This window comes from Eumetopias jubatus, unplaced genomic scaffold, assembly GCF_037043125.1.
Source record: "Eumetopias jubatus isolate StellerSeaLion01/CBP00866 unplaced genomic scaffold, mEumJub1_p1.0 scaffold_15, whole genome shotgun sequence".
NCBI lineage: Eukaryota > Metazoa > Chordata > Mammalia > Carnivora > Otariidae > Eumetopias > Eumetopias jubatus.
Genome location: NW_028274821.1, coordinates 10,785,114 through 10,805,792, shown reverse-complemented (window position 1 = coordinate 10,805,792; position 20,679 = coordinate 10,785,114). Strand labels below are relative to the sequence as shown.

The following is a 20,679-nucleotide window of genomic DNA, read 5'->3' as shown; positions in this document are numbered from 1 at the left end:
CTTTGCCGTGTTTGCAGGAATGACCTGGCGATGTTAGTCGTTTATGTCCTTTGAAGAATCTTAAAGGGAGAGCCTGTTTAGGATCGAGAGAGAAAAGAAGTAGCAACATGTGGGGTGACACGTCAAACAAGGCAATTTAAATACATTTTTAACAAGCTCAGATATATATGTAAGGTTACCTCTGTTGGGGAGGTTTTGCCCTGTGAGAGAGTCTCATGGTGGATGGAAGGCATCTTGTGCAGGAAAAGTATTAATTTGCCATCAGGCGAGGACCTCACCAACTGTGATGCGCAAAATTTTAATGAAAAAGATTTTGAGTACCTAAGCCTCTTCTCCAGGAGTGTTTTAATGTTTAGTCACTTTGTGAACCCCAGAGGAGGACAAAAACAGCACAGCCACAGAGGACACTGTTGCCCCTTTGACCCGTAACCACTCCGTATTTAACGAAGTGTGTATCTCTTGGAGAAATATTCCCAACCCCTGAGATTTACGTCAGCTAGGGTAGGTTTACTGCTAAAACTGCAAGCTCCTAAATTCCAAAGTGTAAGGCAGTAATTCAGGAAATCCAGATGGGTTAATAAAAATGTAAATGTTTCGGGGAACCATCTCTCAAACAGCTCCCAAATATCTAGAAATTTCGACAAAATGCATATCAGATTTTTCCACCACCACTAGTCATAAACCATGTCTATGATGACCCTTATTTCTCTGGCAACATTTCTTTGTGGGTTTTTGACTCTTTAAACATGGGTAGTCCAGGAGAACAGCAGGTGTGACTTCTTTTTTGCCTTGTTGTTTACAGATCTCAGAAAATTTTCACTGTGACCTGAACTCTGACCAGTTCAAAGGCTTTCTGCGCGCTCACACGCCCTCCGTGGCTCCATCAAGTCAGGCAAGATCCGCAGTCTTCTCAGTCACCTACCCATCCTCGGACATCTACCTAGTAGTCAAGGTAATTGAACACAATTTGGTTTGCACATTCTGCATTCGGATGCTCTCCTTGTTGCATTATTCCCAGAGCATGTTTGGAGTGAAAGAGGGGTCAGAACGTATCCACATTTTCTCTGTGAGATTCGCTTTGTTTCCTTTTCAACTGGCCCCTTTTCCTGTCCAAGCAAATCCTGTGTGGGACACTAGCACAACTCTGGGTTTGGGAGTCATACAGTCTTGGTTTTGAATCCTGGCTTTGAAACGTCAAAGCTATAGGACTTTGGGTGATTACCTAAACTTTCGGAGACTTAGTTTCCTTACGTGTAAAGGGGGGATTATAATACTGCCCTCAGTGGGCAGTTGTGATTGCAGAAGAAAGCCTGGCCCATTACTTTATTCCTGACCAAGCTGTTCTTCCTACCCTTAGCTGTCCAGCTCTGAGAGCTGCTGTGGAGGAAATCTTGGATAGAGTTCCCTAATACTATTCATGTTCTTCTAGACACCTGTAGAGAAATGTTCCCAAGTCCAGGCTCTGATAATTTAAGGTGTGGGCTGTAGTTTCCAAATTTCACTCCCCCTTTATATCACCATGTCACAGACTATGACTGTGTGTGGTGCAACTCAAAATCTAGGGGACAGTTCCAAGGAGAAGGACTTTGCATTCTCGGCTGTACTCTGCTGATATAAGAAACCCAGAGGCTTTCTCTGCACACCAGAGTGACTGGTTAGAGGTTAACAACAAATGTTGACTATTTCATTTAAGCCAAATATTTAGTCCTATTGACTGTTTACCCCAAAATTGTAAAAAAAAAAAAAAAAAAAAAATTCAGGTGTTTTGATTTCACATCTATGCAGAGTTCCAGGTTTGGAGCATTTTCTAGTTGACACAGTGTTTTACTTCCAGAATCCCGTTGATTCCCCCATGATCCCGAGAGAGCAGCCTATAGATTCCCAAGAATTTAAATGACTTAGAGGTCAGTTGACAAGTGGCAGATGTCTTTGCATTCTAGCTGCCTTTCCACCATTTTACAAAGATTCTGAAAAGTTACTGTTACTCAAGGAGAATCTATGTAACGTTGTAGGAGGGATTAAAGTTAAAATTGTGTTGCTAAAAAGACACATCTGTTGTTGTCAAACTGAACGTGTGTCCTTTTCACTGCAGTATCCCTTAGACATAGAGGAAAGTTAGAGTCAAGCCCACCCTACAGCTAGTTAGATTCAAAGTTCTCTCAGCCTGGGAACCCAAAGATGCCAACACTAGTCCCATCGAGCCAAGTTTCACGTAAACTCTACTTCTTCGGGGATGACTTTGTTTTAGTTAATCCACCATAGTCTGCTAGGTGTCGGCGGCTACCTACAGGTTACTGTTACTTACTAAATATATTACAAAATTCTCAAATGTACAGATGCATTCATTTGGCAGTATCAGTTGTATATATGGATATAGTGAAGACATTTAAAGCTCAATAAGACAGTCCCTGGTTTGCTTCTGACTTCTTTTCCTTTACTGTAATGGTGTCATTGTTGCTTCTTTCTCTCTACAGATACAATAAATGGTGTGTCATATTTAACACAGCCAGGCAGATGCCATTCAGTAAAGAGGAGTTCTTTCTAATTCTTCTTCCCAGGCTGAACACCGGGTTCTTAACTGTGTTTTGGGTAGAGTTTCCTAGTTTAGTATTGTACATACTATCGCTTCTCGGCCTTTTGGCTAAGATCAAGTGTGGTATTGTATCTACTATTGCTTTAAGGGATTATCTAGGCTTAAAGGTTTTGTTCCTCAGTTGAGGGATGGAGAATAAGGATGAAATTTAAAACGTCAAAAATAAACCTATGGAGGCACTGAACCAGCCCCTCCTGAACAGGACAGAGGGCAGCCTTTTATCTGACGAAAATCCCCTGGTAATCCCCACACACCCCTCTCCTCTGCCTGCCACGCTTATGAGGACCCCTGGGTTTCTTTCACACATGCACACGAAGGGACATACAGTGAGCCCTCAGAGCAGCCTGCAGCCCTTCTCAGGAAGTACCTGGAGTTACCCTTCTGCCCAACTGGGGAAGGGAATAGTCTCCGCTGGTCTGGTCAGATCGGAGTCTCCCCCTTTCAGATTCTGGAGACCTCTGTCCTGTGGGTTCCACGCTGCACAGTACTTGTGCTTGAAGCCATGGCATGGTCATTGCTGCTTCAGGGTCTCCATTAAAAGGTCCTTTATCTTTGCTCAAAGTTCATTTTAAAGACCATATCTTTATCTGTTGACTACATGGAAAAACTAACTTCTTCCAATTGGCTCTATGAGCGCCTGACTATGAGCTTCAGTAGAATAGGGATCAAGTGTGGCTTGCTCACCCCCTTACCTCCCCAGCAGCTACCACCTAGAAAAAAAATAAAAATAAACACTCTGTCCCTGTCCGGTAGTGCCTGTGGACCATGTGCACCTCATGGAATATGTTAAACCCAGATTTCATGTGGCAGGAACGTCGCATCCGACGTCTAATCTCAATAAAGGCTAATGGGACTACCTCCACTTGTTTTTCTCTTCAACATTTTCTTGGGGCAGAGGGTTGGTAAATTTCAGATCTCTACTTTTTTCCCCCATCAACAGGGTGGCCACATTTGTGGCCAGCCAGATCCTTTACCTGAAGCAAACTGGAGGAAGATACTCGACAGGAGTAGCATTAAATCATATTTCCAGCCAGTTAGCCAAGTGAAAAGCTGCCCCATTCCACACCTTTCGGTTTCTCTCCGTGTCTGTTAAATCCAGAGAAGCGGCCCTAATAGGAAATACAAGGGAGACAATTACAGATAATTTATTCTGTTCATTTATTCATTTTGTGGAAGGTTTTAGTCTCCAACCTGACTTTTACGGAGGCCATATTTCTTTTTTACATTGTAAGCAATAATAAAGAAAATGAGCTTTTCACTTCTTACATATGTCTCATGGGTTCTGTTTTGTAAAATAACTTTTATTGCATTTTTTATTGTGGGCATAATACATGTTTATGGTTTAAAAATAGAAAATACACATAGCAATAGGAAGAAAATAAAAATAGCACATAATCTCACTATACAAAAATAACTACTATTAACAGTTTGTGTATCTACTATCATCCTTTGAATCTGCCTTTGTGACTTTTTTTTCTACAAAACTGTGGTACTCTTCATGCTAATTTTTTTCACACTAATTTTTTTAATCAGAAAATATACGGCATGAGCATCTTCCCTTGTCCTCAAATACTGTGACAAAACCTCATTTTGATGGTTGCATTGATGCCCTTATGTGGATATAATTCATGAGTTTTGTTTTAATATTATTTTTGTTGGTAGATTGAAAAAGTCCTTCAGCAAGGAGAGATTGGAGACTGTGCAGAACCATACATGGTTATCAAAGAAGGTGATGGTGGAAAGGTATGATACTTTGGCTATTACTAAATGGTGACATCTTAGAATAAGCAGATATTTTTTGGAAGTTCCACAAAATAGTTAAGTAAATAATAGGTCCATAATATGTCCCCATATGAGACATTGATACATTGTGTCTTAAAAAAGAAGAAAGGGAAGCTGGCCATTGATGATAACTTTTTAAAGAAATAAATTCTTGAATTCAACAAATGACATATACACCACTGTCTAAAAAAACTTGGCGAGGACAAAAGCCACATCCTGTTGTCTTGGTTCCAAGGCCCTGACCCAGGTTGGGAAGGCCACAGAGACCTCACGAAACTCTGCTGGGCTTTCTCAACAGTACCAGCCAATTTCCAAATGTCTTTTCTGGTGTGGATATTGGGAAATAGGCAGAGGCTTCTGTACATCTTAAATTCACTGGGACAGCCTAGGTACTGAGCCTGTGAAAGGGACATCTTTTCTCAGCCCCCATTTGCAAAGGTTTCCAATGTGACTTTTAAAACATGGCCTTTCTGGATGAAGACTCGGCTAATCAGCATCCTCCTCCAGACTCATGAATTTCAAATAAGAGTTCTTGAACTCAGCACATTTATTTTTTAAAAACCTACCTTCTCTTCTGAACTTAGAAAGAACACCCTGGAAGTGTTGTCAACCTAATAAGGAAGCAGTTAACAACCTTTACAGATTTTTCTAGAGTTTCCCAAGGCAACTTTTGAAAAACAGGCTCTCTTGAAAACATGATAGATAATGTATAAAATGTTTCATTCTAAAATTTTGTCATGCAAATCCAAGTCTTGTTGATTAACTGGTATAACAAGTCTTGGACTTTTTTTTTTTTTTTTTAGCTAGAGATATATTTAATAATTGAATGTTGACTTTCTTTAAACTCTTCCATTTCTGATCTGTATTCTCTTGTCAGCTAGAATTCTAGCCTGAGTTGTATCATTTTCCTGCCCATTCGCTCTTTTTAATTAGTAGGGTAGGGATTTCGGAGATGACTGTCATATTCATGGCAGAGACCGTTGACTTGGTGCTGGCGCTGTATTGTTTGTTTCTGCTTGTGTCTTTCCACTTTCCTCTAGAGTAAAGAAAAGATTGAAAAACTAAAACTTCAAGCTGAATCCTTCTGCCAGCGTTTGGGAAAATACCGGATGCCTTTTGCCTGGGCTCCCATAAGCTTAACAAGTTTCTTCAATGTCTCCACCCTGGACAGGGAGGTAACCGATGTGGAGTCCATGGTTGGTAAGATTTTCAACTGCAGTGGGAAGGGGAGGGGTCCCCAGTGTCCTAACTCTGAGGTCAGCTGCTTGTTAATGGGGGCTCAGGGTGCAGTAATGTGTGGAGAGTGGGAACGAAGAAGATAAATAGGGTGAAACACTATTATGACTGACTTACAAATGCTTGATTGGCTGGTGATCCCCAAAACAAATATCTTGAACATTTGTGGAACTTAAATATATTCTTACAGTAAGATTTTTGGTTGGAATTTTCTGGACACTTCGACACTTTAAAAAGTTAATTTTCAGTAGCTGCCTCCTTTTCAAAGTAGAAATTTTAAAATAACAAAGTACAGTAACTATCTATAGTGGGTTAAACAATGCCACCATGATGGGCTTTTAAATATAAGAAAAGCTGTTCTCAGGAAGGCTTCAAAAAGCAAAATTCCGGCTTCTCAGCAAAATTTCCAGTCCCTTCAAAAAAAAAATTTTTTTTTTTTTTTTTGCCAAGTGCAATGAAAAAGTAGATTCCAAAAGAGTATTTAGTTTCTATTCCAATTTATTGAGCATATTTCTCCTTTTCATCACCTCACCCTGGATCTGAGTCATTAATTTCCTGAACAGTGTGGGTATGGAAGTGTTCAGGAGGGTTCAGAGTTCTCGAGCCGACCCACCCCACCCGTGGTAGAGTGTCTGTTGTCCTGAGTGTCTTTGTATCCAGCAAATATGTGAGACTGTTCACATTTCTGCTGCGTTCCCACGCCCTGCCTTTTCCCAAATGCTACCTTTAATGGGGGGACTGGAGGGAGAGGTATTTTGTCATTGCTGTTTCTCTTCTGTAATTATTGTTGTGTAATTACCAGTCAGAACTGCTGGGTTATTTTTGATTTACCAACAACAAACCTCACTTGAGTGCATCCTGACCTTCACACCACAATGGGTAGGGTTTATTTTTTTTTTCATGCCAACTTCTAGGTAGACCCAGATAGCCTTATTTGAAAAGAATTATGCACAGATTTTAGAGGGCATGATAAACTAGGTAATTCAGCCATAGGGTAATCTCCAGGTCAAGGATAAATTAACCTGACTATAGATGCTGCTTCTTAAGAAGCAAACAGAAAATGCAGTGTATAATACTGGGGCAGTACGGTAAGTTTAGGTGGACAGTGGTAGCAAGAAATTCCCATTCAGGGGCACCTGGGTGGCTCAGTCAGTTAAGTGTCTGCCTTTGGCTCTGGTCATGTTCCCAGGGTCCTGGGATCAAGTCCCGCATCGGGCTCCTTGCTCAGCAGGGAGTCTGTTTCTCCCTCTCCCTCTGCCCCTCCGCCTGCTCACTCTTTCTCTTTCTCAAATAAATAAATAAATAAAATCTTTTTTAAAAAAAAGTTCCCATTCGGCATCACAGCAAGAATTAAGGATAAGAGAATATTCAAAGAGTGGGCTTGGCAACATTAGAGTTCTAAGCAATTTGACCGTTCACAGTGGAACCCCTTAATTTTGCAGTAGAAAAGCAACAAGTTCTCCACCTCAGTCCCCAAAGGGGATAACAAATAACGAGGCTGAGTATCGGGGTCCCAGCCCAGGTGTGGGTGTGACTCAGGGTTCTAATCCCTATTGGACAGGTCAGCCAAAGAACCCCGTTCTGCTGCCTGGTGCTCACAGGGAGAGCAGAAGAACGCTCAGATTCAGAACATACACAGGCTAACCCTGGCATGTTTGGGTCACAGTCCCAAATGCCTTCATGGGCATTCGACTACTTGCCTCTCCCAGTGGAGTGCAAATGTAAAAATAAAACAAAAGCAAACAGTGTTGGCTAAATAAAGCTTATCTGCAGACCCAGTTCTGGCTGCAGTCCTGGACCCTGCTGGGTGGCTGTCCCTGATGTCCATGTGGGAGGGGACGGTGGCTGTTCATGGCTTCTCCACTCTGGTCATAGGAGGACTAGGGGCTCCAACAGGGGGACTGAGAAAGGTAAGGCCAGTGGAGGGAAATTTTCATCCGAAACAAGGATGGCCACATTCAGTGTTCTTGTATCATGACTTTAAACTTCTTTTTTAAAGAAACGAAGATAACATTGTGTGTCAACTGCGCTTCAATAATACATTTTTTAAAACCTGTCTTTTGGGGCGCTTGGGTGGCTCAGTTGTTAGGTTTCTGCCTTCAGCTCAGGTCATGATCCCAGGGTCCTGGGATCGAGCCGCACGTCGGGCTCCCTGCTCCGCGGGAAGCCTGCTTCTCCCTCTCCCACTCCCCCTGCTTGTGTTCCTGCTCTCGCTGTGTCTCTCTCTGTCAAATAAATAAATAAAATCTTAAAAAAAATAAAACCTGTCTTTTATATGATAAAGTTCATGACTGCTGTACATTCACACAGAAAGGCATGCTTTCGAATGACAACTGTTTTCCTTACAGGGAGAAGCTCTGTGGGTGAGCGGAGAACTCTGTCCCAATCTAGAAGGCTTTCTGAAAGAGCCCTCTCCTTGGAGGAGAATGGGGTCGGGTCCAACTACAAGACCACCACCATGACTGTTAACAGCTTTTTCAAGCAGGTATCTCTTCCCATTCCAGCGTGTCTGAATTTCTTCCCTGAATGGCATGGCTGTTGGAGCCCAAAGGGGAAGTACACGTCATGATTAAGGGAGCAAGTTAGTTAACTTCATCAATCCTCAATGTCATTATCTGCAAAACAGGAATGACGGTGCTTGCTCCATGGGGCAGTTGGGAGTGTTAGATGGCCTGAGGTGTGTAAAGCTCTTCTCACAGTGCCTGGGATATAGCAAGAGCTAAATGAGTGTTGGGTCATGTCACTGACAGAAGGATTTGTTCCCACTAATGCAAACTCTTCTCTTTGAATGATCATGGTCAGCTCATTTATTGGGCCATTAAAACCATCTGGCTGAAACGTCCCTTTCCCCGTGGTCTTGGGGTTTCCCCAAGACCAAGCTGTTGTCCTTCTCACCCCTGTTCCATCTGTAGGCTTGCCACATCTCTGCCATGTTTACTTGCTCATAGATGGTGACCATTGCAGGTCGTTCTCTTTATTAGTTCAATAGACATCGAGGTTATTTAAAAATCAGAGAACTTCTCAGAGTAGTCAACTTCGTAGAGACAGAAAGTAGACTGACAGGTACCAGAGGCTGGGGGAAGATGGGAATGGGGAGTTGTTGTTTAAGGAGTTTCAGTTTCAGAAGATGAAAGATTTCCGGAGATGGGTTGCACAACACTGTGAATGTACTTAACCCTAATAACTGTACAGTCAAAAATGGTTACGATGGTGCTGTTCATATCATGTATGTTTTGCTACAAACAAACTAATTTGATATGACTTGGTTTGACTCTGCTTTGGAAGATTTTCCATAGCTCAAGCAGTCTTCGTGAAGCATTTCAGGGGTCTCTTAATGATCCCAAATGCAAAAGGGATGCTGGGCGTGGGAGGTGTGACATGCCACATAAGAGAAGTATCATGGAATTAAAGAGTTTCTATTTGGGATATAGCCCTTTCTCTTGTATTCCTTTGTTGGGGGGGGGAGGCAAAGTACTTAACTGACTTTTCTTATCTGTACTTGGGAAATAAGACATACCTACCTCCCTAGCTACCTAGCTATCTAGCTACTTACCTACTTACCTTCCTAACTTCCCAGGCTATTGGATTAGAGCTCTTGCCCTTGAATCCCTGGCAGAGTACCTGTCCCCTGTAGGCACCTGGAGAGTATTATTTATGCTTAGCCTTCTTGATCAAGATAAATGTGAAGAAAATGAGGATAGGAAAAAGACAGAAAGATGCTTTCTCTTTCTTCAAATCTTTGAAGAAGGAAGTGACGTTATTCTGTATCGTTCCAGAGAGTAAAACAAGCATGAGTGGATTTAAGTTACAGGGGGAGAAACTTTTGGCCTAGATTTGCACTGGTCACACAAGCTTCCTTAGAATGTAGTAGAAGGATTGTTGAGAGGCTGGGGGACAGTAAGTTGGGAGTGGTAGAGAAGGAATGTTTTTTTCTTGGAAACGGCGTCTTTCATTCAGTAATCTGATCTAATTGCAGAGTTATGGTCAGTCTTTTGTTTCTTGTCCCTGCAATGTCCCTAGAAGCAAATTTTAATTGTCTGGCTTAGCCTGTGACAGACCAAATGGACAAATCAACCCACAGAATAGTAGCATTTATCAAGCACTTAGACCCAGAAGCACTCTTCTGAATGCCTTCAGTATTCAGTATTAAGTATACTCGTGTGTGTTCCTCTAAGTAATCCTTTGAGGTGGGGTCTATTATTATACTGTTTTACCAACAAAGAAACAAGCATAGAGAATGAAAGTCAGGATATAGAAGAACTACATAACATAATTGATGAGGCCTATCAAGTTGATGCACTGAAATCTCTCTCCTGGAAGGAATGAGTGCACCTTCTTTTCAACTATCCATGGAGCAGTCTTTATTTTATTTTACTTGCTTTCCTCACAATAAGTGTACTACGTAATCACCATCAACCATTTCCCCCATCCCCCCGCCCACCTCCCCTGGTAGCCATCCATTTGTTCTCTATAGCAAAGAGTCTATTTCTTGGTTTGCCTCTTTTCTTCCCCCTATATGTATTTGTCTTGTTTCTTAAATTCCACATATGAGTGAAATCATAGGGTATTTGTCCTTCTCTGACTGACTTACTTTGCTTAGCATGATACTGTCTAGCTCTGTCTGTGTCCTTGCAAATGGCAAGATTTCATTCTTTTTTATGGCTGAGTAATATTCTATTGTATATTTCCATATTCCAATATTCCATTGTATACACACACACACACACACACACACACACACACACACACACATAGAACATGTATTCTTTATCCGTTTATCTTTTGATAGACACTTGAACTGCTTCCCTAATTTGGGTATTGTAAATAATGCTGTTATAAACTTAGGAGTGCATGTAGCCCTTTAAATTACTGTTTTTATATCCTTTGGGTAAATACCCAGTAATTTGCTTACTGGATCATAAGGTAGTTCTATTTTTAACTTTTTTTTTTTAAGATTTTATTTATTTATTTGACAGAGACAGACAGCGAGAGCAGGAACACAAGCAGGGGGAGTGGGAGAGGGAGAAGCAGGCTCCCCGCTGAGCAGGGAGCCCGATGTGGGACTCGATCCCAGGACTCTGGGATCGTGACCTGAGCCGAAGGCAGCCGCTTAACGACTGAGCCACCCAGGCACCCTATTTTTAACTTTTTTGAGGAAACTCCCTACTGTTTTCCACAGTGGCTGCACCAGCTTGCATTCCTCCTAACAGTGCACGAGGGTTCCTTTTTTTCCACATCCTTGCCAAGACGTGTTGTTTCTTGTGTTTTTGATTTTAGCCATTCTGACCAGTGTGAGGTGATATCTCATGGTGGTTTTGATTTGTATTTCCCTGATGATGAGTGATGTCGAGCATCTTTTCATATGTCTGTTGGCGATCTCGATGTCTTCTTTGGAAAAATGTCTATTCATGTCTTCTGCCCATTTTTTAATTAGACTATTTGTTTTTTGGGTGTTGAGTTTTATAAATTCTTTATGTGTTCTGGGTATTAACCCTTTATCAGACATGTCATTTGCAAAGATCTCCCATTCAGTATACATTGTCTTTTAGTTTTGTTGATTGTTTCCCTCACTGTGTAGAAGCTTTTCATTTTGATGTAATCCCAATAGTTTGCTTTTGTTTCCCTTGCCTCAGGAGCATATCTAGAAAGATGTTGCTACGGTCTGTGTCAGTGCAATTACTGCCTGTGCTTTCTTCAAAGACTTTTATGGTTTCAAGTCTCACATTTAGGTCTTTAATCCGTTTTGAGTTTATTTTTGTGGGTGGTGTAAGGAAGTGGTCCAGTTTCATTCTTTTGCATATAGCTAGCTGTCCAGTTTTCCCAGCACCTTTGTTGAAGATTTATTGACCATGTAATTGTGGGTTTATTCCTGGGTTTTCTATTCTATTCCATTGATATATGTATCTGGGAAGGAATATTTGACAAGAGGTTGAACTGAATTATTTCAGCATTGGCTATAATCCTTATTCCCATGAGAAGCGTGTTAGAATAAAAGTTAAGGATCAAAGTCTTCCTGGAAATCATTGGCCCCCACCCCAGGAGCCATGGTGCATCAGCACTAACCCTGACTTCCCTTTTTGCAGGAGGGGGATCGCCTCAGTGATGAAGACTTATTCAAGTTTTTGGCTGACTACAAAAGATCTTCATCCTTACAGAGAAGAGTCAAGTCGATTCCAGGTGTGGATGGCTCATCTTTTCCTCTCTAGTTGTGCCAAAGCCGTTTATGAGTAGACACATTATTTGTCTAATGCTACAGTTTATAAAATAATGTTTGCTAAGTGAAATGCGGGATTTTGCCTCAGGAGGTAAGAGTCTGAATTGGTCTACTTCTTTGAAAAATCTGTTAATATTTCTGTTTCTATTAAAGGAGCATCATGCTTTAGATCTGGCTCCTCAGATAATCAGATAATTGTATGAACAGAGCAGCCTCTTTCATCAAATAAAATATTATATGGAACTCTTAGTATAAAAGGAAAAGTGAAAGTGAGATGCATTGGTAGAAGATGAGATCGTCTTCCTTATTATCAGCTTAAAAGGTCCTGAGGCACTTCTGCAGCACCCGGGGGTACCAGGGAACCCAGTTTGAAAACCACCAATAGTTACTAAACTATGTGCTATTACAGTGTGGTATTTTTGGAAGAAAGTTTAAAGATCCATTTTTACTCATTGTACAATTCCTTGCTCTTTGATTTCTAGAAACTAAATCTCAAAATATATCAAAACATGATTTTTTTCCAACTAGAGGAAACTAGCTAGGAATTCCAAAAATCTTGCACTCCCACAACTCATCCTCTCTTTCATAAAAGAAATATGATACAACAGTCTTTCTTGATTCCCGTGTCACATGACAGCATCTTTACTGAAATAGTCCTGTTTTCCCTCTTTAGGCTTGCTGAGACTAGAAATTTCTTCAGCTCCAGAGATCATCAGTTGCTCTCTGACTCCGGAAATGCTGCCAGTGAAACCTTTTCCTGAAAACCGGACACGTCCACACAAAGAGATTTTGGAATTTCCAATCCGGGAAGTCTATGTCCCTCATACCGTGTATAGGTAGGAAACTAAGGCTCATGGGAAACCATGGAACCCGCATTTAGAGTTTTGTTTGGAGAGTGCTCTCATTATTCTTCAACGATCTTCTTAACTTCCTAAGTTTTGGGGAAAATGAAATATGGTGTCTATGTAACTATGGAAAATTGCTAGATCAAGTTCTGAAAATGGTTTATCTAATTTTATTTAACCAGAATGTGTTACTTGAGTCATAGTTGGAATTTGAGATTACGTTGGACATACTCCTTCCAGAAATGAAATAATCTTCCTAGTCATTAGCTTGGTTTTTCTATATGTAGAAGGATGTATTAGGGAAAGAGCCACGTGACCAAAAATGTTCTCGTTGTCTGAAAGAAAGATTTTTAGCTCAAGACCAGCTCTGTCCAATAACATTTATAGCAGTGGTAGAAATCTTCATTATGTATGTTTCCCAGTACAATAGCCACTCACCACATGTGGCTGTTCGGCATTTGGATTGTGGCTAGAGTAATGGAGAAATGGAAATTTTGATTTTATTTAACCTTTCTTGATTTCACTTTAAATTCAAGTAGCTGCAAGTGGCTGGTGGCTACCATATTGGGCAGTGTGGAGCCAGACAGCAAAGGCCTAAGAGGTTAGGCTGCCTTGGTTTTTTGGAGGCCCTTCGCGGGGGGCTGGGAGGGAGCTGGTGCACATGTATCTGCCATAGGCATTGCCTTATATATTTTAGTTTTGATTTTGAGATTTTTTATTTTTATTTATTTTTTAAAAGATTTTATTTATTTATTTATTTGAGAGAGAGAGCACGAGCAGGGTAGAGGGGGAGAGGGAGAAGCAGACTCCCCGCTGAGCAGGAAGCCCGATGCGGGACTCTGTCCTAGGACCCCGAGATCATGAACTGAGCTGAAGACAGATGCTCAACTGACTGAGCCACCCAGGTGCCCCTTGAGAAGATTTTTTAAATTGCGGAAAAAGAATGTTATAACAAGTACCTTTTCTCCACCATCCAGAAATGACGTTTGTTGTTTCTTATGTTTTATGCACGTACACATGTACATTCTTACTGGTTATATTGAAATCTCCTTTATCCCCCATCTTCAGTCATAGACTTCCACCTGACCTCCCAAACACCACAGTTATTTTGAAGTTGGATGTTTCCTTTCTTCTATTTTCTCTGGTTTGAGACACACACACACACACACGCACACACACACACGCATACACGTACGTGAACCCTGAATGGTCTTATTTTTATATTCATTTAAAATGTACATAATAGCTTTACACTCTGTGTTACACTACACTTTTCATACCACGGTATAATTTCATACAACGGTATAATCTTCTTTGGTTATTATTGTGGATTCAGGAATTCTGTTATTTCAGTGGGTCATGCTCAGTTACAGTCATTATCCTGTGTAATTACTCACATTTTCACAAATTTAACCAAGTCCTTAACAGCTTGTGTTTTGGAAATATTAATGTAGATTCAGATAGCACTTTATCATTCTTTTTAACTGCTATATAGTATTCCTTTGTGTGAAGACACCATATTATATTTATCCATTTCTTATTTTTCTATTGACAGACATTTATCAACGTGCCTAAAAGTGACATTGCTGGGTCACCAGGGATACGCATTTTCAGTTTTATTCATACTGCCCCTTTTTTCCAAAACGGTACCTGCTTGCAATCCTTCCAGCAGTGTGAGCTCATTGCCCCACATCCTCACTCACACTTCCCAATATGATGTGTGTGTTTGTGGAACTGAAACGCAGAGAATGTCAGAACTCACCCATTGCCCACCCCCACATCTCCAGATGCACAAAATTGAGTCCCGGAGAGGGTAAGAGAGTGGTTTGTTGAGGTCGAAAATTACCGACAGAAATACAAACAAGCATCCACTCAGTTAGAAATGGACCTTTTTCCTTCAGTACTAAAGTCCCTTCCAGTTATTTCTGGAATAACTTTTCTGAAGCAGCTTTTCATTGTCTTTTCTCGTTCCTTAAATACAAACTCAGCCCCAGTCCCTCTCCCTCAATGAATTAAGTATTTCTGGGATAGTGGTTTCAGTTCCCCATTCCCAAGAGGGAGAGGAAGGCATGAAAATGTTTGCTTGTGGATGCTGTGTTTGTATCTTTTTAGAAACCCTATCCTATAATTGGAAAAAGAAATGCTCTGGCATTGGAATAAACTTGCATCAAATGAATTCTGGAGTTATTCAACTTCTCCTCGGCATTTAATCACCCCGGGGAGGCGTTTACAATGCTTTCTACTCCTTGCTGCAAACATTATTCCTTAATTACATCACAGCGGGACTCAGAATGCATTAGTACGCTGGATGATTCAGAGAGGTAGGAGTTCTAACGAGGACAAGTCCGAACAGACTGCTCTGAACCTGACTTGGCATCCTGAGAAATGGACCCACAGGTGCACAGTGAATGTTCTTTAGCTCTCTTGTACACTCCAGACACGCCAAGGCCAGCCCATTAGAAACCAGGCCTTTAAGTTTACCTTCTTGGCTCCTAGGCCACCGTATTTTATAGCTTCAGTAAGGAAGGAGAGTTACAGTGAACTTGGCTCAGAACCTCACTCTGGGAAAACGTCAAGGAATTTGGAGAGCTTCTTGTCTACCTCTTGTGCTCTTGTTAAATGTTTCATAATTCTGCAGCCGTCCCCACGTGCTTTATCATGGTTTTGATTAGTTTGGTCTTAAGAGCAACCCAGCGCTGGATGAATCTTCCCCTTTCCCCATACCTCCAGTCCCATTTCACAAAATAGAAATGGAAGACTTGGGTCAGATCTGAACCCTGGGTCAGATCGGTGAGCTGACTGTTGGCCTTTGCTGACCTAGTCTGCTCATCTCTGCCCCAATCCACCCCTGCTTTTGTACCTTCTCATCTCCTTATACCTCAAGAAACCTGTAACCTTGTGGCTTTTCTAGCCCCTTCCCCTCTGATCAAAGTCTCTTTTCAAGCAAAGGTGTCTAAACCTCTTTACACTGTGGTATCAATAGTGGGTATGCCCTGAAGTCCTCTGTCCCACAAGTCTTATCATTTCAGCAGGGGCAGCAGTTCCTTTTTCTTTTAGAAAAGTTTTCCTTTGACTTTGTTGAATTCTGGACACCATGCTAAGGGTTTGGCCTGCAGGTTCACTCTCCCTGTTGACATTGCTGTTTCCGTGTCTCTGATCCTGGTCGCAGCGGCATCTCTTTAACAAAATCCAGGGAATGAAAATTAAGATTTACAGAGCTGGTAAATTCAGGCATAATTCTTTGTTTTACAGAGGGTCCACCTCCTGAATTTGAAATTCGGCTTGACTTAGAGAAATTTGATTTGCCTGGAACTTGTGGGGAACGCATCCCGTGGGTCAAGCAAGGAATGCCTGCAGTGACAGACCCAGGATTTGAATTTCGAGTTTGTGTAATTTTCACCCGACCTGCAAAGCTCTCTCAGTGGGGGGGATCTCTCACGTGGATCCAATGGCAGATGTTTTCTGGCCTTGAATGTGAATAGTGCCCAGAGTCACATATTACAGGATACTAATATGGGTGAGGCTTCAATTTACCACAGTGTGAGTAGAATTCAGTGGAACTTATTTTTACGTCTCTCACAGAACCTCAGATAAAATGGGGTTAGGATGGGCTGACATTGACTTCCGGTCCTCAGCGCCCCTCATCCCTCTGACCTCTGTTGGTCACCGCCTTGTGGTATGTGAATACCGTTCGCACTGTCTTCTCTGGGGAATCCTCCTTGGTGCCTCTGCCTTCCTCAGAGTGCTTTAAGGAATCCTCTAGATCAGCTGTGGAAGCCCTGCAGCGGGCTCCAGAAATACCCGCGTGAGCCACCACGGGGCAGTCCATGCTCTGAGGGAAGAGGTGAATTTCTAGAGCAGCGTAGTGCTGTTCCCAGGAGTGGCTGGCATCTCCCAAATCAGGGGCTTTGGCCGTCCGCGTGCCCCGTGCCACCTGCGGGGGTAGCGGCATGGAGTCGGACGAGCGGTCCCTGGCACAGACCCAGCCCAGACCCCCGGCGAAATCGCAAGCAGGACAGTGATTCTGAAAGCAGAACAGAACAGAACAGCTGGGAAGATGAGGTTGATAAACAGGATTATCCACATCTGACGCTGGCCCCTTTCTCCACGGCCAGATGAAGAAAACACTAGTGGAGCCGAGCAACACGTTTGAGCCCACTCCTGGCCCATGGCCCAGGGGCCCAGCAGCTGGTGTCGGGGATACCAGCTGCTGCCTTCTGGTGTCGGGGATACCAGCTGCTGCCTTCTGGTGGGGGCAGGGCTGGGGGGGAGGGGTAGCAGGGCTGCCGCCAAGGCCCAGCCTGGCCTCTCGGGGCACCTGGTCCTGTGGCTGCCACGGGGGTGTGTGCGGAGATCACAGGCGCTGAGCTTGTAATGAGCTTGTTAACCTCCTTGCCGTCCCTTTAGCTGGCGATTATATCAGAGAAAGGCCCATAAAGTGCGTTTTCATCTCTTATCCCAGCCCCCAAAAGCTCCGAGGCCTTTTTTATCCAATTAGCAGACTTGCTGTGGAGGACCGAGCTTGCTGAGAACAAGTATATCAGTTAGAACATGATTTCTTTGATGGATAATGAGCTGTTTTCAGGCCTCCTCCTATTTAGCAGAACGCTCTCAGACCAGCAGTCTGCATTCCCAAAGCTCGCCTGATGCCTGGTTTAACAGGGAGGTGCCTCCCATATCACAGAGGGGAGCGGGCTGTTGAAAACTGTCAGACCTGCAGCCTACAGAGGTAAAAAGAATGGCGCAGGATAAGTGTGCGAGCTAATCCTGAATGGATGTCTGAAAGTTGAAATTTTGTGAATAGGCTCTATAAGGAAAGGAATGAACCAGAAATAATTCTGGAGGAGGTGGTTAGGGAGGAGCCGGGCCATGCAGAGTAGAAGATGACCTTGAGAGAGACTTCTCTTTGGTCCGCGGAAATGGACTCCCATTCTGAGCTCAGGTAGTTGTATGTCCAGACTGGATCTTTTCGGTGCTGTGTGTTGGGGCCAAGGGGGAATCTCAGAGGCCACTGTGGAGAATTATATATATGTATATATAAAAAGTACAACTGTCCAGCCCCACCTGGAGACCCCCTGGAGAGAGGGCCCTGCAACTCCATCCACGTGACTTGGGAAGCAATCCCAGCTTCTGCTGGAATGGCAAGTGAGGTGAAATTTGGAAAGACCAAGTGCTGGAGCAGGAAATCACTCCACATGAGGACAGTGGTGGTGGTGGTGTTTTTTAATAGCACCATATGCTCAGATGCTGTGAGTACTCCAACAGGACTGATAATTAACAATCGGTGGTTTCAGGGGCGCCTGGGTGGCTCAGTCGTTAAGCGTCTGCTTTCGGCTCAGGTCGTGATCCCAGGGTCCTGGGATCGAGCCCCGCATCGGGCTCCCTGCTCTGCGGGAAGCCTGCTGCTTTCTCTCCTACTCCTGCTGCTTGTGTTCCCTCCCTTGCTGTGTCTCTCTCTGTCAAATAAATAAAATCTTTAAAAAAAAAAAAACCATCGGTGGTTTCTGATGTGATTGGCCCGGTTGTAAATCACCATCAAACAATACCTTCCTTAAATAGCTATCAAGATAATAACTCCCCATTCTTATGTGTTTCTCGAGTTGTTTGAATTTTATTTATCTTGGAACACATAGGCTATTCTGGCGGTTCTAAATTATTAAAGTACAAAAATGCAGAGTGGGAATTCTCTCTCCCACTGCTGGCTTCTAGTCATCCAACCTCTTGGGCACAACCTTTTAAGTATATGTACGTATACATCTATTTGATTTTATTCACGTATTTATTCCAGAAATATTGAGTGCCTACAGTGTGCCAGGCCCTTTTCTAAACACTAGAGAAATACTAGTGAACAAAATAGATGAAAATCATGTAAATTCCACAGTTCTATTTTTGACCCTTGGAAACAACCATTTTTTATCAATGTGTATCCTTCCAGAGATAGATGATGTCTGTACAAGCCAGTATAGCTCTGGTATTTTTCCTTTCACAATGCAAGTATAGCAAAATCTCCACACTGTTCTGTTTCTTGATTTCTCATCGAATACTGGGTTTTGGAGAGGACTTCTGTATGAGTACATAAAATCGCCTCTTTTACACCGAATCTCATTTAGATGCATCATGATTTACTTAACCCATGATAACAAGCATCCAAGATGTTGCCAGTCTTTTGTAACAAATGATGTTACAATAAAAAAAAACTTATATAACTTTTCACACCTGTGTAAGCATGTTTATTGGATACATTTCTGCTTTTCACCCTTTAAAGGGATGTTGAAAGAACTCTGCCTTATAAGACGACCCTAAAACCCAAGTCGTTGGTTTTACTAGCCTTAGCAAGCAGTTGCTTGTGGAAGACCTTATTATAAACAAAAGTTTTATTTGGAATGACAGTGCAACACAGGCAAAAGTGAAGTGAATTCCTAGTGCCTGAATTGTCCAGATACTTAAATCCTCGTACTTGACTTCGCTGTAGCAAGTTGGGCTCAGTAATAAATCCGGAACATCATCCCATTTCCTGATGCCTTACTCCAAAATTCAGTTGTTCTCCTTCTTTTCAGAATCAAAGAGATCCGGAGGGAGCCTGTGATCTAACATGACTGACTTAGCAATTGCAGGCTTTGCCAAGCCAGCCTTCCAGTACAACGTTCAGCCACTTGAGGGCACAATTTGCTCACTTTCTAGGTGCCCACACAACTAGTTATTTTTCTATTACAAAGCAGATGGCGTCGTGATTTATTAAAGGAAAACATACACTTTATTTTTTTGCCCTTGAAGCTCAGGATGGAGAAAAACTGAAAAGTATTCCAGTGTCCCGAGAGATTACTAGTTTTTTTTTTTGCAAAGACATGTATTCCAACCTGTCACCTTCTGCCTTCTTTCATTAAGTAAGTCATGACCTTAGAAAGCGGACACTTTTCAAAGCTCTGTGTTGTACATCTGAAACTGATGTAACGTAGCATGGCAACTATACTGAAATTAAAAATTTGTTCAAGGAAGGATGTGAGGCAGTAGTGAAATGTCATGGAAGTTGATATACGGTAATGTCCTTGATTCCACAAGTCACAACCCCACAGTCATCTCTGTTTTAAGACTAATTCCCTTTGAGTGCACCATGCGTAAGTGTGACTGTCCTCATGAAAGACCCTGCACTGTCCACTGAACGGTGGTGTCATTTTTCCCTCGAACCTTTATCCAGCACTCAGCAGGCAGGTTCTTGCAGCATCCTGTTTGGACGTGGGGAGGGAGCATAAGGTTGATGAGGCAGAAGCACTGGGGAAACAGTGATGAAAATAAAGCAGACCTGGGCCTGTGTTTGATTATGATGATGAACAGCCTGCCTGGCTTAAGAGGAGCCTCCTAAAATTCAGAAAGCCTTCTTTGATTTTGAGACTTTTGTTTGTCTTTTTAATTATTATTTTAAAATCGGTTCTTTGAAGTGGCTTGTCTTCTGATGAGATATCCTTTGGGGGGGGGGGATTGTTCTCTCTTCCTTCCTGTGCCGTGCCAGGGGGAGGGGGAGTGGGGGAACAGCTTCTCTCCTTTTTAGCTTTTTCATGCTCAGATCTGACATTCTCTTGTGCTGTATAGATGATCCAGAGGTGAGCATTCACCCAGACTCTTCTCGTGACATGCTTGGCCACCTTTAAAGCAGAGGTATTTTAACAGCTCTCACTCATGATGGATGTCCTGTGGTTTCAAGGCCTCGGACGCAGTGCCCTTGACCCTTCTCAGTAGAAGTCACAATGCCCCGGGGCCAGATGTTAGAGGCTGCATCAGTGTCTTCCTAGGGGGACAAAGTGGGTAAGGGTTGGGGCAGGGCAGGTGGGCCCCACAGCCAAAGTAAAATAGACTTTACTATTTTAAATGTTGTTGCATTAAATTCAACTATTGATTGATAGTTAAGTAGTAGGGAAGGATTGAGTTTTGCGGGTACTAAGGTAATTTTTAAAAATGCTAATCAGTCAGACTTTGTGTATCTTTTATAATTAAAAAATGAATTTTATTTATCT

At 42.4% G+C, this 20,679-nt stretch overlaps 1 protein-coding gene across 2 annotated transcripts in view; it reads left to right on the top strand.

The window, feature by feature from the left end:
* Positions 1–20,679, top strand: part of DOCK8 (dedicator of cytokinesis 8) — a 218,192-nt gene that overhangs the window by 91,814 nt on the left and 105,699 nt on the right. For both annotated transcript variants that reach the window (XM_028117339.2, XM_028117340.2), the window contains 6 exons: positions 803–952; positions 4,256–4,336; positions 5,416–5,575; positions 7,960–8,096; positions 11,695–11,788; positions 12,499–12,661. In XM_028117339.2, the coding sequence (XP_027973140.2) occupies positions 803–952; positions 4,256–4,336; positions 5,416–5,575; positions 7,960–8,096; positions 11,695–11,788; positions 12,499–12,661 (785 nt within the window). The remainder of the gene's footprint in view (positions 1–802; positions 953–4,255; positions 4,337–5,415; positions 5,576–7,959; positions 8,097–11,694; positions 11,789–12,498; positions 12,662–20,679) is intronic.